The sequence below is a fragment of the Oculina patagonica genome, chromosome 4 (genome assembly GCF_052425735.1).
Source record: "Oculina patagonica isolate OP01 chromosome 4, crgOcupat, whole genome shotgun sequence".
Lineage (NCBI taxonomy): Eukaryota > Metazoa > Cnidaria > Anthozoa > Scleractinia > Oculinidae > Oculina > Oculina patagonica.
This window is the reverse complement of record NC_135761.1, coordinates 12,338,866-12,364,652: the sequence shown is the minus strand read 5'-3', so window position 1 is coordinate 12,364,652 and position 25,787 is coordinate 12,338,866. Positions and strand designations below refer to the sequence as shown.

Below are 25,787 nucleotides of genomic sequence, written 5' to 3'. Positions count from 1 at the left end.
TTTACAGTAACACCGCTGCTCAAAATGACTGCTTTACCACTCATCCGCTTCTGACATCCGGGAGTTTGCAGCCCGAGTCCCTCCCACTGCACTTGCGCATTACTTGCCCGGCCATCTTCGACTTGTCTTCGTGGAACGTGGAGCGTTTTTCAACCTGATTTCCTCCTTTCGAAGGCGGAGTTTGATCAAAGTTCTTTGATCAGGTAAGTGCCGATCAGGTAGATGGTATCTGCTTTATCTAGCGTTTCTTTTGAGCGCCGTTTGGAGGTACAACTCTCTTGCGGCAGGCGGAAGAAGCGAGTTGGCAATGTGATACTCGAGATAAGCTTATTTCATTTGCCGGATCTCACACGAAAAATTGTACAATTTAATACGGGAACTTTGCTCAAAGGACAGTTTATCAGTTTGTACTGTAGAAATTTAATGTTCAGTACTTTGTAAATCTTGTTTGTAGTCTGCGAAACATAATATTTAAAAATCAAACTTAGTTTTGTACAAGGGCAAATATTGTAAACTGTGCACTTTGTTAGCAGAGTACCCTACTGTCCAAAATCTAACCTCATACAGTCGTTAGGCGAATACTTTAATGTGCACCATCTGAAATCAGTAAAATGTTCGAATCTGACAACGTAATTTTAAACCAAATTAAATTGTTTAGTATATTTTGTAGGCTTAATACTTGTGGCCGAGTTCAATTCAGCCACAAGCAACAAGATACGAAATCATGCTGAATGATGAATAATAAATTCCTTCTACTTATTTATCTTGCTAAAACATGAAAATCGTTAAATGTTAATATTATTGTGATTCATGGGTGGCATTTAAGGTTTAATTCTTCAAACAGAAACTGAACCTTCTGGGGAAATCTTAGTTTTAAATTAGAATGAGCAACTTTTAATTTTCTGAATAATATAGATCATTTCTGGTTTGATTTACTTTCATTTTAAATTGTACTTTGTTGGAAAGGAAATGTCATACGTTTAACTGTTAGTTTGTAAAATTGAAAAGCATATATCAAGGTCTTTCTGCCAGGTGCAACATCAAAAGTCATGTCTCATAGCTTGGGGCTAATCTTCACTAACAATTCATGCAAGCATTATTTTATAATCAAGAGTTTCCTCTAAAAATGACTTTGAATAGAAAGAGGTTTAGAACAGATGGGAAATTGCCACAAAATCTCATGAGCCTGCAAGCTGGATCATTAATTGCTTAAGATCAGAGATTTTGGTAATGCAGTTTTTTGCAGGTGACAAAAATAATGGCAGCCTGCTGGTTGCAGTGAAGAATTAGAACTACAGTTCAAAGTTGTGCTCTTAGAATAGTTGCAGGGCGCCCAAAGGTACTTCTGTAAGAAATCTTGGGTGCCCAGCTCTTAGAAGGTTTCATGATAGTAAAGTTATACAGGTCGCCCAAAAGTAAGGCACCTGGGCTCTGCTAGAGCACAGCCCTGCAGTTGTACCATGTACTGTATAAATTTTTGTGTTAATGAATGGTTCCTCTGGGTATCGAAGGCAAACTTCAAATTTCATGTCTTCAAATGATGGCCAATACTTATGAGCAACTTGGCCTAGTTTGGTAACTCTGGTAACTCTGTGGTTTTGTAGCGTGAGCTTTTGATGTTTTGTTCATGGGAGCAAAGAGAATTTTACTCTTTGAAAACCTCAGTAAACAAAATTAATGACTTTCCTTACTAGTACTTTTCCTTGTGCCCAGTATTTGATTGTCTCAAGCAAATGATTATTTCCTTTTGTTTCCTTACAGAATTTTCTAAAGGAAATAAAAGATTTTTTTCTGTGTTTTTATCAAGTTATGGAAACATTCATGAAAGTTTGGGAGAACTTGAAATAAGCTGCGGAAATTCCACAGCATTTCTCATCCTCCTAAACTTCCACTTGTGTTCCTTTTTGTGTGTTACTACTGAAATCAAACATCATGTACAGTTTATGAGATGAAATCGAGCATGCTGCAACAAGATCTGTATTATCATGCTAGTAGATACATGTAACAGAATTGTGCAAAATTCCAAGGTCTATTGTTAAGTTGTATTTGTGCAATATTAATGTAATTTGTGTTTTAACAGGAGCTCCCGAGTTAAGGCCTAATCATGCCGGCTCCAGGGAAGCTGAGAGACCTGATACGAACAATAAGAGCTGCACGGACAGCTGCTGACGAGAGAGCAGTGATAGCCAAGGAGTGTGCGTACATAAGAGATTCATTCAGGGAGGAAGATAACGATTTTAGATGCCGCAATGTTGCCAAGCTGCTGTATATTCACATGTTGGGATATCCTGCTCACTTTGGACAGGTATGAGGGTTTTTGCTGACAGGACATTCAAATGTACTTTAGAGGATGAAAAGCATTTACTGTTGTATTGTATTGTACTGTTGGTCTGTTACTTGTCTTTCCACATCTCTAAATTGTTTACATGTATGTGTTGTAGATGTTTTGGTTCAAATTTATCTTCGGATTAAATTTTTTTCAAACCAGTTTGATTTTTATTTCCCAATGTTTTAGATTATGATAATTATGAATATGAGACAATGAAATATGAAAATCAAACTGGTTTAAAAAAAATTTAAACCAAAGATAAATTTGAACCACAACATGGACAATGCTTGACTTGAATGCTTGAATGCTCAACCCTATTATGTTGTGCATGATCATGAGGATGAATGTGCGTTACAGGTTAATAATGAACCAGTACTTACTGTCCATAAATGCTCAGATCCTGCACATGACATGTATATGTTTAGAACTGTAGTAAGTAGGAGCTTTTTGTACTCAGCCTTGCATCCTTGAATGCAGTACAGATTTTCTTGTAAAAATGTCTACAATGTACATGTATTTTGGTTAAGTTAAAAAAAAAAACTATAAGTCTGTTCAAATCCAAGAAAAAACTTATTATTTAGTGCTGGTACTTAAAATGTGGATTCAGTAGAATGGAGTGACTGGATATTTTGCTATTCCTCTGTAATTAATTTTTTACTCTTGGTCCTACTGAATATCCTTTATTCTTTTGCAGCTGGAATGTTTAAAATTGATTGCCTCGCCCAAGTTTACAGACAAAAGAATAGGATATTTAGGTGCCATGCTTTTATTGGATGAACGACAAGATGTTCACCTGTTGGTTACAAATTCTCTTAAAAAGTGAGTACAAGCTACATTACACTTCACATTATCCCTCTACTATGCCTAAACTGTTTAGGCTTAGTTTTACTGTTTAGTTGTAAGTTTTTGTGTTAATTCTTGAAAGTTGTTTTCTTTATAATGCTACATGTACACTGCTTACTAATGTTGAAAAGTTGGAAGCGTTCAATAAATCACAGAGACTTCATGGATCAGCATAGTGGACTTGTATCCTGAATGTTGACTCAGACCACTGAAGTTTCTCTTACAAGAGCTTAAATGAGTGCACATTGAGCTGTCCGTTTTCTTAGTGGAAATAATAAGCTGTTCGGACTTTGGTGTATACTGTACTTATAGAGTTTGAAATGCACATACATGTACAGTGTAACTGAACAGTGGTAAACACGAGAATTGTCTGACATGTGAATCAGTCCCACATTGATCCCCCTACAGCAGAACTGTTGCAAATGCATGAATGCATTTAGGTGGTGCTGCACATCTACTTTACTAAACATTTCACTGACATATGATTGTCCTTTTGTTTCTTGTTTCAGTGACTTGAGTCATTCAAACCAGTTTGTGCAAGGTCTTGCTCTGTGCTCTTTAGGAAAGTGAGTTAAATACCGTTTTCTTGAGTACGTACTGTATAGTGCAGTTATTTGGAACACAGTAAAACCCGCGTTGACCCGCCTGTAGGCTTCTGCCAGCTCGGCTTTCGTCTTCTTTCAGTCTGTCACATCATTGGGTCAGTTGGCGGTCGTGTGTTTCCGGCCTCCATCTGGGACCGTCATTCTTTTCTCGGCTTGCTGTGCTCACTCATCCTGTCCTCGCTGGCTTTCGGGTTGTATCTTTTTACTACCCTACCTTGAGCTAGGAGCAACTGTATTTGAATGAAACTCCAACTACATGTATTATAAAACTGCACAAACTGGTCAAATGTGAACAGTTATATTTGTGTTTTCTTATTATTCCTCCTTTTGTAGCATTTGCTCCCAGGAAATGAGTCGTGATTTAGCGGGTGAAGTGGAAAAGCTGCTCAAGTCAACAAACTCCTACCTAAGGAAAAAAGTGAGTGTAGAGTTTGTTCTGTGTGAAAGTGTTGTGGTGCAGTCGCAACTAGGTGTAGAGTATTGCTACTTCCCTTGAATGGGGTTCTAGTCCAGTGTTGTGCTCAAGCAGAGTCTGGGTGCCACAGGGGACTCACTTTTGCCTTTGGGTGACTTGTATAAGTTAACATTTCTGAAAGCTTTTAAGAGCTGGGCACCCTGCAGTTATTCTTAGAGCACAGCTTTGTTAAGTCCATTCGGGGTTACCCCAGTATTTTATCATGTTACCATAACAGTTGCCCAATACTCATTAAATTTTATACTCTGGTTGAAAGTGGTACTGAGAATATGGTGTCTAACCCCAGAACACAACACAGCGACTCTGGTCAGCATTTGAACCAGCATCACTCGATCCAGAGTACAATATGCAGGCAAACCTGTCTCTCACGTAAAGGTGTTATAAATGTCTGTTTTCAGTATACCGTAAAATTCCGGTTAAAAGCCCCCCCGCTTATAAGCCCTCCCGGTTATAGGCCCACCTACCTGGAAACAAAAAAATACATCCGATTATAAGCCCCCCCCCCCCCCCCCGGATATAAGCCCCCCTCTGCCGGATGACAGTACTGAACAAGGCCGTGAATGTTGCTTTATTATGTGTTTTTAACTAAAAATGTATTTCGATCAACACTTCTGTGGCTCTTTTCAAAACGTTTTTTTCATTCCGCTTATAGGCCCTCCCGGATAAAAGCCCCTCTGCTTATAAGCCCATCCAAAACCCCTTACGAAGTTGTATAAGCCCAGGGCTTATAATCGGAATTCTACAGTATTAGTATTAGCATGTTCCTTACAAAGGGGGAAGTCTTTCAATGTTTCAGTTTCTAATATGATGCTTTTATCTTTCAGGCTGCACTTTGTGCAGTTAGAATTGTCCGAAAAGTACCTGAACTTATGGAAGTGTTTGTTCCCACAACAAGATCCCTTTTAAATGAAAGAAATCATGGTTAGTTCTTCCTATACAGTTTTGATTGAAACTTAAAGCATAAAGTCTTAGAGTTTTAGGCAAGTAATAAAGTGCTTTAACTTGATCTTTCTGAGAACTTCTTTTCCTTAGTTGCTCAAGCCACGTCATTTTTTACGCTGACAGCCAAAACCCACAGTTTTATTATTAATTTTGTAGTTTCTCATTTAGCTATCCTGGGGATGCATGTAGATGTTGCAATGATATTAAAAAAACTGATGGAGCACATTTTTAACACTGTGTTAAAAGTTATCTGTTGTTGATTTCTGTAATCAGGTGTTTTGGTGAGTGGAGTGTCACTAGTTACAGAGATGTGTCGTGTTAACCCTGAGACGCTGTCACACTTTCGAAGGGTGAGTTGGTGTTTAAATGATGTGTCAGTAGAAAAAAAACCTTTATAGGGTTCACGCAACTACTGGTGTTCCAGTAGTTTACATTGTGGCCCTTAAATAGACAAACAAACAAATATTGTAAATAAACAGAAACTTAGTTACCTCACTTTTACCTCAGTTTCGAGTTCTGGTGCACAATCTTTTCTATGGAAATAAATTTGATTTGCAGAGACCATGAATGTGCAAATGAAACTCATTTCCATAAAGGTTTGCACCAGGACTCGTTTTGAAATAGAGATAAAAGATATATATCTTTGAAATAGCATAGTGTTTCACTATAAACTAACCCAGGGCAATCAGAGTCTAATGCAGTTTACTTTATTATTTCTTTACAGCATGTGCCGATATTAGTGAAGACGCTAAAGAACCTGGTAATGTCAGGATACTCCCCAGAACATGATGTATCTGGAATTAGTGATCCATTCATTCAGGTACAATTTAAAACAGATTTATGCTCCTCGGTGAATTGCAAGTTTTGCTTTGAAATAGTTGCTACTTTCAGTTTTTGGTGATCTTTCAGCCACAGGTAACTGTACGTCTGTAAAGATCACTTACACTTCTTGTGTAATATTAAGTTTTTAGTGATGTTGCAGTTGTCTTGTTGCAGGTTAAAGTTCTGCGACTTTTGAGAATGCTTGGTAAAGATGAAGAATCAGTCAGTGATCAGATGAATGATGTTCTGGCTCAGGTCAGTCTGAATTGTACATAAGAAAAAGAACACAATGTACATGTAGATGTTGTAAAGCTAAGGTTGTACTCGGTCAGTAGCCCACACTGCCAGAGCTAATCCTGGTTTCCATAGCACGAAGCAACTAGGAGTACTCAGTGGTCGAAGCTAACGGTCGTTTACTCGTCAAAAACGAGTGAAATTTCCACTTACTCTTGCTCGTGGACGAGTACACTGCTCCTTCCCTTCATTACTCTTTGATTTTGTATATCTTGAGTTAATAAAAATGACTATTAATTGCATGCCTTGTCTCTTGTTTACGATCGCTCATTTATCCTTCGACGCCATTTTGAAATTCGTTAGAAACTGGGTCGAGAAATCCAGAGGCATGCGCCGTAGGCATCAACATTGCAGGGGGTTCTGATCGCGTGGTAAACTTGTGTAATCCAGCTGTTTGGTTCCGTATTGTGAGTTCTTCTTTGCATATTTGGCGGTTAAAACCTGAACAACAACGATGGCAGCTCGCCAAGCTTTTTCGTTACTGAACTACTTCAAAAGGACAGGTCAAACAGAGTCCGTTAATGAGAAGGATGTTCAAGAAAGTTGCGAAGGCTGCGAGAATTCCAAACCAACTGAACCAAGTGGAGGGGGACAGGGGGGCGGGAGCTCGGGAGAAAAGGGGCGGGAAGCGGGAGGAGAGGGGGCGGGAAGCGGGATTTTTAAGGTGGCGGGAACCGGGAGAAAACGAGTGAAATTTCGTAACATTTCATTATATTTTGCAATGGACATGGAACAAACGGGAGAGAACCGCTACGGAAAGGGGCGGGAGGCGGGAGTAAAAGGTACGGGAGGCGGGAGGTTCAGACCCCCCTGTCCCCCCTCACAACCAACCCAAGCCAAAAAAGCGCGAAAAGAAAGGGCTTTTAAAGAAGCATGGAGAAAAGAATTTGACTGGCTGGTGTATGACAAGGAAGCTGGTAAAATGTTCTGCCAGTATTGCCTAGATTTTCCAAATAGTAAGAACAAGCTATCTTCGTTTAATGTTGGCAGCTCCTGACTATGTTGATTTTCTGATAACTTTATTTGAAAAGTTGTTAATATTATAGACACATTTTAGAAGAAAAACATCTTGTTCTTTATTTTCCTGATCCAAGGCTGCCCCATATAATAACTTGCTTTTATAAAGAACACAGTAAGGACCGTACTTACTGTGTTCTTTGTAAAAGCAAGTTATTAATATGGGACCAGTTAAGTTTCCTCTAGGACCAGTAAAAACTTCACTTCACTTGTCCATGGAAGACCACTCGCAAAAGTTAGTTTCGAGCACTGGTACTGTAGGATGGGAAGCAACTAGGAGTAGAATTTGTGGATGGGATGCAAGTCCATTTCACCTTCCCCCCAGCATTCTGCCAGGTTTTCCTAACAGACCATCCAAACCTATTTGTTCTCCTGGATGGAGAGAGGCACTGTGAGAGTAAAGTCTTTTGCCAGAAATGCAGTTTAAGAAAGTGACCCTGATCAGCATTGAACTCGGGTCTCTTGATCTAGAATCCAATGCTCTAACCAAAAGGTCACCACATCCCCCACACAATTACATATAGTTTTTATTGTTTTCTTTGATGTTCATTTTCTGTAACTTTTTGTCAATTTTGGCAGGTCGCAACAAACACAGAAACTAGCAAAAATGTTGGCAATGCCATCCTGTACGAGACAGTTCTTACCATAATGGATACAAAATCTGAGAGTGGCCTCAGGGTGAGATTTATTGTTCCAATAACTGTTCTAAATTTGTATTTTGTTGGTTTGTTTTGCTACCCCAGACACTTTGTGGAACTTGAGCACCAGCTTTTAGACAAGGATTTCTGACATCATTCGGGTAACCAAAATGAACTGCATGATTAGATAATAGTTGCCTTTGGAAACCATCAAACAATCAGAGGTTTTTGTTGCTTACCCAAATCTTTTCTTGCTGCAGTGTTCACACTTCAGTGTTGCATATGTTTGGCATGGTTTGAGTTTTAACTATATTTTACTTTCTTTTCTTTCATCTTTTAGGTTTTAGCAATCAATATTTTAGGACGCTTTCTTTTAAACAATGACAAAAATATAAGGTGAGACAAGTTTTTAAATTTTACTTTGTCTTCTAATGATAAGTAATGACAATTCTTTTGTGTTTGCTATGTATGGCCTACAGCCCTTACAATCAAGAAGGAAACTATGAGTTTATTTCTTCCCAATAGACCATTTTACAGTTGCCTGCCAAGTGACCTGGCCTTTGAATGGTAGTGAGGCTGAGGGTGACCTTGCATTGATACAAACCTTCCTGCTTTATCATGTAAATGCAAACTAATTAGCATAAAAACAACATGATTTACAAAACAAAAGCAGTGAGGTCTGTATCAAAACAAGGTCACCTCCAGCCTCACTTCCATTCAAAGGCCAGGTCACTAAGCAGACAACTGTAAAATGGTCTATTGAGATAAAGGTACAGAAAAGGAACGCTGACTTTAGAGATCACTTGTCCATAGTACATGTGTGAAGTAAAATCTGGGGTTATGCAGTCCCGGGGGGGGGGGGGGTACTCCCATAAATTTCGGATAGGGGTGTGCCGCCAAGGTTCTTAAACCCTGACCCTATTTAAGGATAAAGAAAGTGAAAATTGATACCCTTTTTAAGGCCCAAAACCAAAAAATGACACCCTATTCAGGGGAGGAGAAGCGTTCCGTGACGACCCAAATAACGTCTAACCGCGCACGGCAAGACACAAATCTTTATAAAATCGCTTTTCTAATACCTGAACAGAAAATTCAGTTTTAAGATATCTTTTTTCGTTTAGCTGGGCGTTTATTTTAGCTAATAGAATTTAGGTACCCTTCAGGGCTGTATCTAAGGATCACACCGGGAACACATTGCCAAAAGGAGCAAAAATGATACCCTATTTAAGGACCGAGAACCTCAAAAACCATACCCTATCGGGCGGCACATATGGGAGAACCCCCCCCCCCCCCCCTGGGTATGCAGTGAACCACTCATATTGACCTTGTACTTGCTATCCTGTGTTGTAGATATGTTGCACTTAACACACTTTTAAAGACTGTACATGCAGACTACAATGCTGTGCAGAGGCATCGAACGACAATCCTAGACTGTCTCAAGGATCCTGATATTTCTATCAGAAGGTAACAAGCTATGTAGCTGTTAAAAGCTATCCTGTTGCTTTTTGACTCCACCCCTTCTGGCATATATATGTAATCACCCCTCTTTCCCTAGGCATTCAGCCAGAAGATTGTGAAGACAGGCTATTTGGAGGAAACTGTCCAAAACACTATTAGCATTTCTCTAGGATGACTACCTTTCATTTCCTGGCCATCAGCCTGGCTTTCCCCCTTATCCCATCTTGACTCCAATCTTGTGGAAAATTATAACTACTACAGACATACATATCATATAAAGTTTGTTGTTGTTGCTTTAAATTGACAGAAAGAATGTGTCATTATTATTAATACTTGGAGTGTTTACGGCACAAGACTAGTGAAGCAAATCATTCCTGGAATTCAAAACAACCTTATATATATTTTAAACAACTCTTATTGCAATAAAGTTATAAAATTTCTTGTGAAGGCAACAAGAAGACTAGATTGTAAAAAGTAGTCAACACAGTTCTGTTATTGATTACCATGCCTGAAGGCCTCAAAGCAAACCACTTGTAATCTTGTATAAATGGCAGTTTTTTAAGAACAGTGACTGAGATCCTTAGCTATGCTGTAGCCACACAGTTGCATAGCCTTTTGGTGCTCACTGCAATCTATTTTTCCTTTTTAGGCGAGCTATGGAGTTGTCATTTGCTCTCGTAAACTCCAGTAACATTCGTGGCATGATGAAGGAACTGCTGGCCTTCCTAGTCAAAACTGATGTGGAGTTCAAGTCGTATGTCACCTCAGAAATCTTCTTAGCAGCTGAAAAGTAAGAATTTCTTCCTTTTTTGATCCACATGCATCAAAGGAAAGGTAAAATCACTACATTAACTTAACTATTTTTTTTGTTAGACATTCCCCAAACAAGAGATGGCACATCGACACTATGATGAAAGTTCTCACTACAGTAAGTTAAAAACCTTGTTTCTCTAAATGTTTACTGTAATTTGGAATAAACATGTGGGAAAAAAAAACAGCACCAAAACAATTCACAAGAATTTTCTTAAAGAGAATTCAAAACTTTCAGACAGCTACATTTAGCATGGTGGCTCTATTAGTGGCTTTTACATGACAGAGATGCTGGCCATTGTGTGTAGATAACCTTGCAAGCCCAATGATTTATATTTTCAAACACTACTAAATTTTTCTGACAAAATGAATGATCTTTACATTCTGCAATATGAGGGCTGCTAGCAATGGTTACTACACAACTTACAGTTACTACATGACAGTCAGGCAGTTCATTTCAAAATCAGCCTCACACTGCATACAATGGTTGATTCTAAATTACAAGCATGATTACTCTCTGAACTCTTGTTTGATGTGTGGTTGATTGCTTATCTCATCTTGTTTTAGTCTGGAAATTTCGTACGTGATGATGCAGTACCAAGCCTTGTCCACTTGGTGTCTACATCCAGTGAACTGCAAGGTTATGCTGTCCAGCGTTTGTTCAAAGCCATGCAAAATGACATAAGCCAGGTACTTTCTTAAAGACAACTTAAGAACCTAATCCACACTACATGAAGAGGTTCAATTAGAAGTGTACAATGTAGATATCAGTCAGGAGCCCATGAAATAAATTATCTGGCTGTAGGCTTGATTGTGCTGGCTAAAAAAAAATGTATAGTCTTTACAATGATACATGTATGTCCCAGACAATGTCAGGTTAACATCTTTATGATGGGTTCTATCTGATGTATCTATACCAATCAAAACCCAGGGATGGAGTTGATACAATTGACACACTGTCATAGCCATGTCAATGAGAAATTTAACACCATACACAGTGAAAATGCCACTCAAGATCCGCCTGAAAATTTCTTCTTTTAAAAGTTTGATTGGTCCAATGAAATGCTACTTGGCCAACCGAAAGATAGGTGCAATCCAACATTTTTTAATGAACCTCAAGAAATTGACTGCAAGACCAAAACCTATGTGGGCACTTGCTGTAATAATTTTTAAATGGCTTGACTATACTGTGTGAGGAATTACTAAGAACTACACTGTATTTGTATTTTGGACAGTGAAATTTAAGGGTTTACTGTTGCATTTGTTGAATTCCCTTTCAGCAACCGCTGGTCCAAGTGGGTTCTTGGTGCTGTGGAGAATATGGCGACCAGTTGTTTGTCGACAATGAAGAGGATGAATCCCCTAATGTAAGTTTAATTTACAAGTGATGTGCATACACAAACCATCCGATAAAGTGTGAAGTGAAGAAACAACTGTGATTGCTTGACAAAAGTAAAAGTGAAGCAACAGGTGAAAACTGTCTGCATTCGCAAGCTTTTATAATTATTTTGACAAAATTATGCTAAGTAGGAAGGAATGGTGGCCTAATGGTTAGTGGGCTGGACTCTGGATCAAGCCATCTGGGTTTGAGCACTGGCCAGGGCACTTTGTTGTGTTCTTGGGCTAGACTGTTCACACCCCTTTTATTTTTTTCGCATTTTTTCGTTCAATGTGCATGGGGAAAGAACAGTGAGGAATTGGATGCCAGCGCAAAACGGGAACGCGAGGGAATGGGGACGAGGAGCGAATTCTTTCGCTTTTTTGCGTTGAAAAAAAGAGGCTGTGGACAGTCTATTCTTGGGCATGCACTCACTCAGGTGTATAAATGGGTACCAGCAAATTTAATGCTGGAGGGTAATCCTGTGATGGACAAGCAACACAGGATTTTTGAGTTGACTTCAGGGGAAGTAGAAATACTCCTACAGTAGTCACTTCATGCTTCGGAAACCAGGATAAGCTCCAGCCTGATGGGCCACTAGGCTCATATGCAGACTTAACATACAGTAGTTGAACGACCTGTATACAGTATAGTTGCACTCAGTAATGTCCATTTACCATTTTTCAATGTTGTTTGTAGATGACAGAGAATGACGTGCTTGATGTCTTGGAAAGTGTACTATACAGTACTCATTCTACATCCACCACTAGGGATTACGCATTGACTGCTGTCATGAAACTCAGTACACGTTTTACCTCGACTATGGAGTAAGTAACCAACAAAATGACAAATGGTTTCCTTAATAATATCTGAATGGGCGATGGGGTGACCTAATGGTTAGCGCACAGGACTCTGGATTGAGTGCTCCAGGTTCGAACTCTGGCTGGGGTCATTGTGTTGTGTTGTGTTCTCGAATAAGGCACTTTACTCTGGATGGTATGTTTCACTGAAAGAGAATCTCAATAGAACAGAGTTACTAGTCGGTGTGTCTAGTCTGTGGATTTCTTGGTCATCGTTCATTTTGTCTTTTTTCAGGCGGATTAAAAATATCATCAACCAATTTGAAGTGAACATGGATGTCGAACTGCAGCAAAGAGGTGTAGAGTTTGGTTCTCTCTTCAAAAACCATGACAGTATGAGGTGAGTATTCTTCATATTGTGCATTTTAAAAACCGTTCTTACAAATTTGGAGCAGTTGGAGGCATGCTGCTGCAGATATCCTAGGGTCCAGTTGTTCAAAGGGTGGATGAGGCTCTTCACTGAAAAAAATCACTATCTAGCAGATTAGTGGTGGCAAAACAATTTTATCTATCTACTGGATAGCGATTTATCTGGTGGATGGCGTCCAGATCCAGAGGCATGCAACTGACTTGGGCAAGCTAAATTTGAGAGGTACTTGTCCAGAGGGCAAGCTGGAATTCGTTTTTTTCTTCTTCAAGCCTCATTGTACTTCAACAGTAACTTGTCTTAGACGTTGTTAGTCTAACCTGTGATCAGGCATTATTTTTCTCACAAAAAAGAAAAGAAAGCCTGATCGTAGGTTATTGTTAGTCCAGAGAATAAGTAACAACTTGTTTATTAATTTTGTTTCTTAGATCTGCTCTGTTGGAGAAGATGCCTGTCATGGAATCTAAACTTTCTTCTGAACCAGTTACAAATGGGGAAGTCCCTTCACAACCAGAAATTCAAGCAAAAGAAGGTAACATCTTGATTTCTTTTCGTGTTATCTTTGCCAAAAAAATGTTTCTTTGGCTGTGTGTGTTTTTATTCCCAAGCTCAATACTAATTATCCTTTTTGGATTGCAGCTGCTGTAATAGAACAAAAACCTCCTCCTACAAAACCAGCGGTAAGATTTTTGTTAATAAGTAAATTTTCAGTTTGTAATTTTTAGTTTTTTTCCGAGTTGATACAGTTGGCGACCTGACTTACAAGTTTAAGACCTTGAAGAAATGCCAGGGAAAGTTTGATTGCTTGATCTAGGAAATGTTGTGGATTCGCATGAAGAAACCGAGCCAACAAAAGTGTTTGTTTAGACTTTGAACAGACATTGCACTCATTACCAGTGTTTGTCACCTCACTGGAATGAACATGAACACTGAACAGTTATTTTTAAACTAAATTTAATTTATTCTATTACGCCCCTTTTTTTAGTATAAATTAATATTTCTTTTTGCACACACATAATGGCGATAATGGTGTCAAGATTACACCAAAACGTTGTTCAGTTTTTTCACTAATCTTTATAGCTTTATAGTTATTTGTAGTGATTGTCTGTGAAATCAATGGTTTGCTTGGTTGAATTCCCCCTCTCCCTTCTCTTGCTGACCTACGATGCAGGCTCATAAAAATATTTGGAAGGTTTACCTTCAACTATTAGTCCAAAGAATATGTACAAAAGAGATTGTATCAGCCGAGTGACTTACAGTTTTGTGACATTTTAGTGCCAACTACAATAAGCATAATTATTCAGTTATTCCCTTTTTTGAGTCGAACTGATTTGATTATTTTGCTGTGAATGTCAGAATAAAGTGTGTGTTGTCGAGTCTGAAGAAACCGGAGAGGACGTTTGATTTTTTTTGGTTGCTGTTCCGACCAACCAGAATGTATCTATTACAGTTTTCAGTTAATACGTAAATAGTGCTTTCTTAGTTGTTTCATTTTGGCAAACTTTTTTTTCAACTTCCAGTCAGATACATTGTTGGACCTACTTGGAGGAGGCCCACAGCCTGAACCTACACCCGCCCCAGTCCAGCCGCCAGCTCCTGCATCCTCGTCAGGCGGGGACCTCTTAGATTTACTAGGGGATCTGGACCTAGGCTCAACAAATGCAGGTCAGTTGTACTATATTTGTTTCCTTTAGGTCTTGTTTATGGTTCACGATTTTAAGGGCGCATTTTTTTACCCGCAGTTCTGGAAAAAGGAATAATTCGGATTGCTTGCATTAAAAAATGCCCATTACTGTAACTGTACACTTCTGCCAACTCTCAGTAGAACTTGCACTCTTTTTTGTTCCTCCCACTCCTGTTGTTGTCGTCGCGCTTCCGAAATGAAGATGTAAGGCACTTCCACCTGTTCTCGCAGGTTGTTGCCAACGGAGAGTAGCCATTTTTCTTCATGTCGTCGGCTGTTATTTGCCAAATTGCCTTTTTCTTGTTCGAACGTCACTGAAGAAAGCCTTGTGCTTCTTGTACAATGAAACTAGAAGCAATGTTTCATTGTGTCCAAAATTGTAACCTGATTTTTTTCTCCGGCTGGGACGTATTTGAGGATGCCGGTCACCTCGCCACCAACCAACTCGCCACCAAGCGAAGTCACCTCAGCTCATGGATTAAAGAACGAGGAACACACTAGTTTTGGTGGCGAGGTGACCCGATAGCGTATTTGAATCTGCAGCGCTCATCTCGCCGTCTGCCATCTTGGATTTTCATTCGCAACATTCTATTCATTCTGCCCCTGAGAGAAGAATGGACTGAATTGCATTTTGTCCATTCCGGAATAGGAATGCGGAATAGAAAAACGTGCGCATTTCACATTCTGGCCATTCTCATTCCAGAATTGTAGCTAAAAAACCGCGCTCTAAAAAATACATGTTGTGTTAAAAGTCACAAACAGCTAAACGATGTTTTTTTTTATTCCTCGTATCCAGGCCCTCCTCCCATGAACATGGTGGCGCCATCACCAGCGGTTCCAAACTTGTTAGATGGCGGGGGACTGCTGAACCCTGCTCCTGCTGGAATGCCGGCTCAGCTTCAGCTAAATCATGAACCAATCCCCGCTCCGAATCAAAATCAAGACTTTTCATCAGGTTTGTATACAGAACTTCTGTTTATAGTTGGAAGAGTACTTTTTGGTCAGTTCCAAAAATTGCCCTTAAATGTTTTGTTAATAACTTCACGATTTCATCTCTTTAGAGCAGTTTTCAATTGAGTGTCGTAAAACCAAAACCAAAGTAATTACTCTGGCCAATCACAAAGGACACTGACAATCCAGTGAACCAATCAAAACTCGAAGCAAATACATGTAGCTGACACAAAGCGCGGGAAAACGTGCGCGAGCGAGTCACGATTGGTTTTGGTTTCAGTTCTGATTGGCTCGACGAAACAAGCGACTCTCGAAAGTTCCGTTGCAGGATCGATTTTGATTGGTTTGGAAAACAATAAAAATGGCCAGATGTAAAGCACCAAGAAGTTCGTTGAGTCATTATTAATCTTTTGAAAGCTAGGCATGCGCAATTCAACCAGAATCTCGATGTTTGCGGACTTAAATCAGGGTCGCTTGCTTCCCGACCGCTGGTCAAAGGGAACGAAGACCCTGGGTACGAGGATGGTCGCGTAGTAGAATTCATTCTCATAATTGACTAGTCACTGAAAAGATGGATGTTGGTCGTTTGCAATTGTAATCAGTTTCGTGAGGGTGCTCGTTTATGACAGCGGTCGCAAGGAGAACTTCAAAAACTGTAGTGTAGTTGATTTGTGAACTGTTTTATTCCCGTAACAGTTCATGTAACAGTACTGGTTTTTCTCTTTTGATAGGTTTTCCGCCCATGACAGCCTTTGAGAACAATGGTTTAAAGATAAACTTTGCGTTTGAGAAGGTTCCTGGTAACCCGTCTAACGTGGTATCCATCATGGTGACAGCCACAAACTCGCTCGCATTTCCCATGACTGACTTCGTTTTCCAGGCAGCAGTACCGAAGGTGTGTGTAGAATTTTTCTTGACTTGTTTTCTTAATGATTTGTTACAAAGAGTCAGTGCAAGTGACGTAAGGGGGAAGTATGAAGAGGATTTTGAATGCATTTTGTTGAAACTGTTCTACAATACCTATGGGAGACGCGGTGGCCTAATGGTTAGCGCGCTCGCCTCCGAGTCGAATGGCCCGGGTTCGAGGCCTGGCCGGGGCGCTGTGTTGTGTTCTTGGGCAAGACACTTTACTCTCACAGTGCCTCTCTCCACCCAGGTGTATAAATGGGTACCGACGAATTTACTGCTGGGGGGTAACCCTGCGATGGACTAGCATCCCATCCAGGGGGGAGTAGCAATACTCCTAGTTGCTTAATGCTACGGAAACCGGGATAAGCTCCGGCCTGTATGGGCCACTAGGCTCGAAGCAGACTTTACCTTTTTACTTATTTAGAATACCAAGAGGAAGTTATCAACCAAACTGTAGAAAGACGAACAAATCATGATGGTTTCTAGCGTATTTTTGAAACAAGAATGCGAGAGAACTTGTTTAAGTCAGCCTAACCTTTTTCAAGTTGTAATTCATTTGGAACCTTTCCATCTACACTGTTTGCCCAGAGACATTTGTCGGCAGTTTTAGTACACTAGGTGATAATTTATAGAGCGGTTTTCACTTGAGTGTCGAAAGTAAATTGCGTTTGCTTTGGTTTTGAATTATTACGCTTTGTGATTGGCTTAAAAATCTCGCGCCACTTTCTCAGCCAATCAGGAGTAAAACCAAAAACAATCGTGACTCGCTCGCGCACGTTTTCCCGCGCTTCGTGCCGGCTACATGTATTTGCTTCGAGTTTTGATTGGTTCACTGGATTGTCTGTGTCCTTTGTGATTGGCCAGAGTAATTACTTTGGTTGTGGTTTTACGACACTCAATTGAAAACTGCTCTACCAAACCTGGCACAAAAGTGTTAGTCCAAACGTGTCCTTTTTTCTTACGTACTTGTGTGTAGTTCAATATTTGCTGCAATTTACCTTTTGTTTGCTTTGCTTTTGTACACAGACGTTTCAGTTGCAGCTCCTAAGTCCGTCTGGTAATGTTATACCGCCAAACAATTCAGGCGCTGTTAATCAAGAAGTCAAAGTGGCGAACCCTCAACAGGTAAATTGTTCAACTGTCGAAACATTCTCGTCCTCATAGGCCGCGAGGCATTTGGTTAGCACGAAGAACTGTGACCTCTGGCCGGTTCAAAATTGATAGTCCGCGATTCACTGACTTTCGCTCAAATCTGATTGGCTGACAATCGAAAATGAAAACTCGACACATTCTCAAAAAATCGGCTTCGATCAGATCTCGTGATTCTTGGTGCTTAGCAAACGGGCCGCATCCTCCGGGGACGAGATTGACTGTCAAACAGTTTAGAGAGTGCAGTTTTGGGAACAAGTGTCGTTTTCGGATTTTTATCATCCAATCAAAGAATAGCGCGAACACTCGACAGTACTCCGAAAGTTGTCATACAATCATGGCGCAATAAGTTGCCTAGCAACTCCGAGACAAACCATTAACTGGTACTTGTTCTCTTTTGTAGAATTCAAACGCTAGTAGTTTTCACACATAACCCTAGTAACGTTCACACAAGAGGCAAACCCGAACATTGTAACGCAAACGCAAAGCACTGTTCAGATAGCACTTAACGTAAGGGCAAGTATAGACTGCAAAACAGTCGTTTTTTCTCTAAAGTCGTTGGAAAAAGCGCTTATCGAAGGCGCGAAGCGCCGATCGTCTAGCGAGCCTCGCACGCCCGTATCTTTTAGCGTCTCTCCCCAGTCTCACCCATAGTTTTGACATTGGCTCCAGACCTCTCGCTCTCGTTTCAAGACCGAGCGCGTTCGCAAAAGATACGACTGTTTTGCAGTCTAGGGCAAGTACTGTAAGCGCGTACGCGAAATGCAAATTTGAGAGACATTTAACGCATGCGCATTTGAAACCATTTGAACCGCTGACACGTACTTGTACTTTGTACTTGTATTATATTTCACAGACTCCGTTCGAAATATATGAGAAAACAAATGGTAGGAATTTCCCAGTTAGTGCTTCAAACCACTTTTTAACGCTAAAAATATAAGGGGTACCCCCTTAAAAGCAAAACAAGGGCCTGGGTCTACCCATAAGGCCCTGGTGCCTAGGTCCCGCGGACCCATGATCCTTCGCTGGCTTTTTTTTCCTTGTGCTTCAAACCCTACGGTAAGTATTTGCCCTTTATCTTGTATTTTTGCTAATTTTTTACCTTTTCAGGCTATTCCTCTGTGTTTTTGGCACAGCAGGTTTCTTTTTAGCGATATTTTGTCGCTCTTCAGATATATTGCATCGCTGAAGATATCCATTTGGCAACACAAAGTCGCATAGAAGGACTCGTTGCTGGTCGCCATCTTCCCGCCGAAACTGTTTCTGCGTCTGCCTGAAATACGTGATGAATGGTCCTGCCAAACGACGCAAAGACCTTTCACGTAGAAGACGATGATACTCTTCAGGAGATTCTTCTCTCGCTCGAGAGTATTTACGAGCGAATAGATTCGCTGTGAACAAGTTCAGTCTGATGATCTGTCGATTATGGCTAATAACTCGTCAGGATAGAAGTTCAGCGAACCTTGGGCGACCGATAAGTCATTTGGACTTCTGCTGCGCCCGTTCGGGCACCTGTGGAGCCTATTTAGGCACCCATAGAGCCTATTCAGGCACCAATATTGCCTATTCAGGCACCAATATTGCCTATTCAGGAACCAATATCGCCTATTTAGGCACCAATATTGCCTATTGAGGCACCAATAGAGCCCATTGAGGCACCAATAGAGCCTATTCAGGAACCAATATCGCCTATTCAGGAACCAATATTGCCTATTCAGGCACCAATATTGCCTATTCAGGAACCAATATCGCCTATTCAGGCACCAATATTGCCTATTCAGGCACCAATAGAGCCCATTGAGGCACCAATATTGCCTATTCAGGCACCTGTAGAGCCTATTTTAGGCACCCGTCGAGCTTATTAAGGAACAAACCGAGTCTGATAGACATCTAAAGAAGCTGGGAACTCAATGCAGTCTTATAATGATGGCACTCGTAGAGACCATTTAGAAACAAACAGAGTCTGATAAGACATATCTGACGAAGCTGCAAATTTAAGTACAGTATTACAGTGATGATAATGGTCTGTTCGACTCACTTCCAAGTCAACCTCCTGGAAACCATTATCCTCTTTCCCCAAATTTGTGGATACTAACTTTTGCAAATATATATAATTATATATAAGCAATATCTTCTTATTCTGGAAGATTGGGAACTCCTTAAGTGGATGCACTATCTGCTCCCAAAACTTGATCAGCAATTGTCAAATCAAGTTTCCCTTTGAATGAGATATTCTGTCCAAGAAAGGGACAAGGTCCAATGTTCATTGTTTGCCTTGACTTCTAGAATGCCACTGGCCCCATGTATGGTGCCCCTGGTGTATGATTGAGGTCCAACTTATGTGATAATTAACCATGCTGCAAGCTTTACCTGCTGGCAGAGCAAATGCTTTTCTGTCTGTTTTGAGACATCAGACAGATAAATAGAAACTTAATTTTACCACAGTAAATTTGTTCAAAATTTCAACTATGGCTCTTTTTGTTCTCTGCAAACAGAGTGTTTCTTGCAGCCTGAACCAGGTCGTAACCCTTGCAGAGCTACCCTCAAGCTGTCACCAAAAAAGGGAGATGAAAAGATATGGCGCATTTTACAGTCAATACTTTTCTAAACAAAGTTATATAGTTCCTTCTTTTGTAGCAAACATCAAGGAGACAGCTTGACCAATTAGCAATCCACTTGATATGTGTATTTGCACCGTTCCAAACTTAGTTGCCAGAATTAGCGTTGACGACGGTCAAAAGGTGAAGTCAATTAGACTCGCACAGTACAATTACTCCTAGCGCCTTGTGACTTAAAAATCGCCCTAAAACCGTACCGTGTATTCTCCACATCATTGCGGGTTCTCAGAAATGAGCCTTTGGTTTTTAATATACCATCCCTATATGTCTCCACCTTTACCCACGTATCGGGTCAGGAGGCTCTTGTATTATTCCAGCACTTCATAGGTTACCACGAAAAGGATCTTTATGAAAGATTTCCCTTTTCACGATACGATTTTTTTCACGGAAGCTCGTTTTCCTGGTACCAAAACCTAGGACCCATGTGTCTAGTGATAGACCCGATTAAATGAAGTTCATTGTACCGAACCTTTCCAGACGGAAAACATCAGTTGCTTAAAAGCGTCGCTTTTACCAGGAGTTTTTATGTCAAGTACATTTTTTAAGGACTCGTTCATTTCAGTTCTCGTTACGAGTTTTTCTAAAAATTGACAATTTTTTTTTTCGTACGGGAATATGTTCCGGTTCAAGACCCGCCCATTCGGCCTGTGTTTGGCCCTACAGAATTGATTAAGCCTCGTTCAACTTTCTTCAAGTGAAAGTCTGTTCAAGTCCTTATAAACCTTTGACTTCGGCAACTAAGGAAGTCGTCAAAACACTCTGAAGTGGCTCTCCACCAGTCTTAAGGTTTACAAGTAACCTTAGAAAATCATTCATATTCCAACATCGGTGCTTACCCACTTACTGGGTTTCATAATTGTTTTCAATGTTAGTGATTTTACCATTCCGTCAGGAAAAAGCAGCAAGATTCTACACTGTTCTCACTGTCTGCTTCGCGGAATATCACATCGCGAAGCCCATGGCTATCAAATCTTATCGTTCTGATTTTACTAGCCATTTGGCAAATGCCTGTATATTTCCCGCCTTTTGCGTTCCGGTCCTAATAAAAGCCTACAAGTGAACCTGGCGAATACCCATATGTTTATTTGTTTGTTTGTCAGATCGACATTAAACTCAGAGACTTAAGACAGTATCCTGTCGCATTTATTTCACGTTTAGAAGCAGATGATTGCAGATCATGAGATAAGAAAATCGCTTAAAGGGTTTTCCATAACCTCAAAGTTTACATAAGTTTACATTACATGGTGTAATGTAAATTGATCATTATAAATGTATTTTTGGCGTAAAAAACTTTCCTTCATAGCGAAATGTGGACAGTTTTGCAGTGCCAAATTAAATGGAATGCGTGAAGTCCTTGTTTTTAAGCGACTTGAGTAATTCAATTAGTTGCTATTATTTTATACCACTTCAAGCATATTTTCATTCAGTTTTTATTTTAAAGCTTGGGATTTTTAATTATAAAAAAAAAAAAAAAAACAACAACAGAAGTTTTAACTAAACAAACTTCTCCTTCGAGAAAACGACTGATCTGCTATGAAAGCAAGAGGGAAGTCTGGGTCCACAATTATCCAAATAAGTCGTTTTAAATAATAATAATTTTTTATTTTGGTGTATGTCACGTATATCAAGTTTATTGGAACCCGTCTATTTTTTGCCAAACAAGGGATTACGGTATCACACCGGCAAATGTTACGTTGTTGAACATAACACAAGCGTATCTGTAGCCTATCTTAACTGCCGTTATAACTTACTACACCGCGGCCTCACTTGCCGCGGCAGACGTCGGTAAATCCAGAAAAATCCGCCCGCGCCGCGTCTGTCGGAGTTCCTAGGCGAAATCGCCTTGAGCAAAACCGCGGCAAATGGGTGTATGTTTTCGGGCGGTAGTACACACGCTATTCATTGTTATAAAAAGCTACTATAGCCCCTAACACTTTAAGTTCTCCCAGCCAGGAAGTTGTTCTCCCTGAGTTTACATTTATCTCTGACCTCAACTCTCCTAACGGAGTTTTTTGCGGTGTCTTTCTTACTCGCTATATGTTATATTATGCTTAGAAAATCTGATATTTCAGGCTCGATTCAGACAAACCTACAGAAGCATTTTTTGCCCGTCTTTGACCAAGGCAAAAAGCTTTCTCCCAAATAATGTCTTGAACGATATTTAGTTATGTTATCTTTTTAGGAACATACATTCTGTCAACCGTTTAGTTGTTAATTTCAATTAGACTGCCCCACAAACCGTTATAACGCATTGTGGGCTGGCTAGAAAATTTTTATGTGTGCAGCAGGAATAGACAGTCATATTTTAAAGCTATGCTAGTGTGTGTTGCTTCTACAATAGCAGCCGCCAGTAAATTTCTCACACTTACTTTTTGCATTAGATGACCTATTGGTCTTGTGCTTAAACTGCATTCAGCACATTTTACTGTTATCCCATGTTTAATTTAAACCTTGCTATGGAGGTTTTTTCCTCAAGGTAGATGTAACAGCCGTTCTACACTGACATCGAGGTTTTTCCTCTCATTTAAGTTTACTTGGAAACTGGCTGTGTTATGATTATTTAATTGCTTATACAAGTGGCGTTAAAAACTACCATTTGTTTTCTCATATATTTCGAACGGAGTCTGTGAAATATAATGAGAATTATACTAGGGCCGCCAAGCGGCCTGAAGTAATAATTCGGATTATATAAACAGACGAAGTGAGAAATATATGAGGTTCCCACCCTTCACCCTTCCCTGGTGTATTTATAGGGTGTTGCTTTGCCTGTCTATTTCACGGCGTCAAAAAGCCAGCGAAGGATCATGGGTCCGCGGGACCTAGGCACCAGGGCCTTATGGGTAGACCCAGGCCCTTGTTTTGCTTTTAAGGGGGTACCCCTTATATTTTTAGCGTTAAAAAGTGGTTTGAAGCACTAACTGGGAAATTCCTACCATTTGTTTTCTCATATATTTCTCACTTCGTCTGTTTATATAATCCGAATTATTACTTCAGGCCGCTTGGCGGCCCTAGTATAATTCTCATTTGTGTTCATTTCAGTAGTTGTAAGTTCGGTTCCCACCCATTCGGAAAATGTATTTTTGTGCACCTTCATCTGTCTTTACTGTATTTTATGGGCTGCATTTTGTCACAAAAGTAAAAAGTCAGAACGTTGCTGAAAATGATAAAAGTTATTCTGTCTTGTGCAGTCAACTACGAGTTAAATTGTGCTGGTATCAGACACTGCTCTCGTCGTTTACATGTTTAATTGGCTAAAAACTATAAGCCTTTGGCAGCCAGACTGCTGACTAAATTGTGTTGCTTTCCAAAAAGAAAATCGTGATATTTTTCAAACTACTTCCCTTGTTATCAAAAAAGTTTGGAGTACGTGCTTGCCTGCGGCAGAGGTGTTTTGGAAAGAACATTTGCTTTGACATCCTTCAAAATAACCACGCGTTTAGACTGCGGATTGTTCACCAAGCTATTTGCAGCGTGTGAGAGCTTAGCCAGCGGCATAACACGTGTGAGGCTGTCTTCCTCTTCAGCCTACAGGATGTAATATTCTGCTGCAGTGTCAGTTTGAAAGCGTCTCTCCACGTGTTACACAGACCGCGTTGTCAACGTGTCACAAAGAGACGCTCCAGCGAACATATTGTTTTTCACACGTGTGGAGGTTTGCCCTTGGCAGAAGCGTCCTTGCTGTTCTGTGACTGCACCTCTTGAGTCAAACGATGCGCGTCTTTTGTTTCCGGCACTGTGTAGTACAGGTTCTTAGTACATTGCGGTATATTCTTGACTTGTGGTTCTATTGATGTTGACAGCTCCGGCCCTGTTTTCCGCTTGTTGCTCTTTGTTTGCGGTTTGTTGCGAGCGTTTTGTTTCTCGCCGCGAACAATCAACTTCCTCCAACGGACAATTAGCCGCTTTGTCTGGGAATTATGTAAAGTAGTTCTCAACTGTTGTTTAATTTCGCCACGCTGAGCATACTTGTTGCTGGTTAGCCGAGTTTCAATAATAAAACTGCTTTGATTCGCGAAGAAATTTCAAATTCTCTGCCATGATATGCTAAATTCTTTGTGTTGCCTATTTTGTGGCTCGAATTCTTGGTTATGTTTAACAGACGTTGGATGTATTTTTAATGAAGTGTTGTAAACACCATAATGCAGCGGTGATAATGAGTCGTTCAGCCCTGAAGTAGTTAAAGACAAAAGAACAAAACCAATTTGGTATCAAAGAGAAATATCAATCTTAAAGTGTTTGCCAAATGCTAGGATGTTGTTTGAACACGAGGCTTACAACATTATGTTCCATTAAAACCATGTGATACCAAAGTATAAAAAAATACATAAGATAACTCGTGCGACAGGAAACAAGGCGTGCGACGAACTATCGCCTGTCTCCTCGCTGAACACATGAACGTCTGGTTGGAAAAACATTTCAACTCCTCCAGTTGCAGCTTAGACAAATGATCGTTGTGAGGATTACAAGGCTTTTATTTATCTTGTTCTTGAAACTCAAATGAAAAATCCACCATAATTAAAATTAAGCATAGCAGAACCCCGCCCTTCGACCACATTGTTACTAGGACTTTCTTTAGTTTGAGGAAAAGCTCAATCAATCATTTTTTTTGTTGAATAACCCTTCAATACAGCCACCCCGACCGCCAGATTTGTTTTGGCGGTCGGATTGGTGGCCTTCCTTTGTATATAGTTTGTAAAATACGCGTTGTATTTATTTAAATATTTACCAAAATACATATACAACACTGAACTCTGTACCGATGCGAAAATGTTTTGTTCGAGTTGCGTTGCGTCCATAGAACGAGAAACGCGCCGCAAACGCGGTCATGTACGCGTTGTACGTGGTACAGTGGCCTTTCCTTGATAGTTGCTTTTTCAGTTCAACTTAAAATTTCAAAACAGGAAAGGTAAAAAAGTACTGGAGTAAATCTTTTTGCAACATGGCGAGTTGTGTTTCGCTTTTCAGTTCTCATTGTATGTTCTGTGAATCGCGCGCTGCAATAAAGGCACACTAAATGGAAGAAATCAGAATTAGATGCATAGTGGGATATTCATGTTATTCCACGAGGATTTGTTACATAATCGCTTACACGAATACGCAACCGCTTCCAGCTTCGTGATTGGGTGTGCCCGGCCTCCATTCCATGCGATAAATCAACGTATTACTTGAAAACCTACTAATACACCGCACTTTGCTTCCGCAGCAACCGTTGCGTATGAGGTTAAAAGTGATGTACAAGCTGAACGGAGCCCCCGTAAACGAGCAGGGAGAGGTGAACAGTTTCCCTGCCGGACTCTGACGACCATCCGTCCACCGCAACACTGGATTATATGTAGAAATTATATTTTGTACGGTAAATGCTTATCGACGTGTATTCGGCAATCACAGGCCTGACTGTCTGTAGACTTGTTAGTATAGAATCTGTAGAGGTATGGAATGCTTGTGTGTTCAGGATCTACTTGACAGATATTCAAATTCTCCCATCTAATGCTGTAATAAAAGTATAAGGATTAGCTAGGAGAATTTAAATTTTGACATCTGGACCTCGAAGTAGATGATGACTAGTGGAACAGAGGAGGTGCCGATTTCTCGGTAATTCCATTGTAATTTTCCATCGACGTAAAGTCAAATTATTCAA

At 40.2% G+C, this 25,787-nt stretch overlaps 1 protein-coding gene and 1 long non-coding RNA gene across 2 annotated transcripts; one reads left to right on the top strand and one right to left on the bottom strand.

Annotated features, from left to right (window-relative positions):
- The first annotated feature begins 80 nt into the window (after positions 1–80).
- Positions 81–25,787, top strand: LOC144651436 (AP-1 complex subunit gamma-1-like). Its single transcript, XM_078511373.1, has 25 exons — positions 81–203; positions 2,081–2,305; positions 3,024–3,148; positions 3,682–3,738; positions 4,111–4,195; positions 5,077–5,173; positions 5,468–5,544; positions 5,919–6,014; positions 6,191–6,271; positions 7,907–8,005; positions 8,306–8,361; positions 9,316–9,429; positions 10,073–10,213; positions 10,297–10,351; positions 10,801–10,923; positions 11,514–11,600; positions 12,311–12,438; positions 12,707–12,811; positions 13,267–13,370; positions 13,478–13,518; positions 14,359–14,503; positions 15,319–15,477; positions 16,205–16,368; positions 17,409–17,507; positions 25,353–25,787. Exons 2-25 carry the CDS (start codon positions 2,105–2,107, stop codon positions 25,446–25,448), a joined length of 2,535 nt encoding a protein of 844 aa, XP_078367499.1. The 5' UTR covers positions 81–203; positions 2,081–2,104; the 3' UTR covers positions 25,449–25,787.
- Positions 215–3,002, bottom strand: LOC144651573 (uncharacterized). Its single transcript, XR_013570343.1, has 3 exons — positions 2,710–3,002; positions 1,692–1,767; positions 215–455 (listed from the first exon to the last, which is right to left on the bottom strand). It is a non-coding gene; the product is annotated as an uncharacterized LOC144651573 (long non-coding RNA).

What these genes read in the sequence shown, in the direction of transcription:
- LOC144651436 (XM_078511373.1), top strand. Translation starts at nt 2,105, where the DNA reads ATGCCGGCTCCAGGGAAGCTGAGAGACCTGATACGAACAATAAGAGCT. An exon ending in TTTAAATGAAAGAAATCATG is followed by an intron (nt 5,174 to 5,467) that starts GTTAGTTCTTCC and finishes TTCTGTAATCAG; the next exon opens with GTGTTTTGGTGAGTGGAGTG. An exon ending in CCTGATATTTCTATCAGAAG is followed by an intron (nt 9,430 to 10,072) that starts GTAACAAGCTAT and finishes TTTCCTTTTTAG; the next exon opens with GCGAGCTATGGAGTTGTCAT.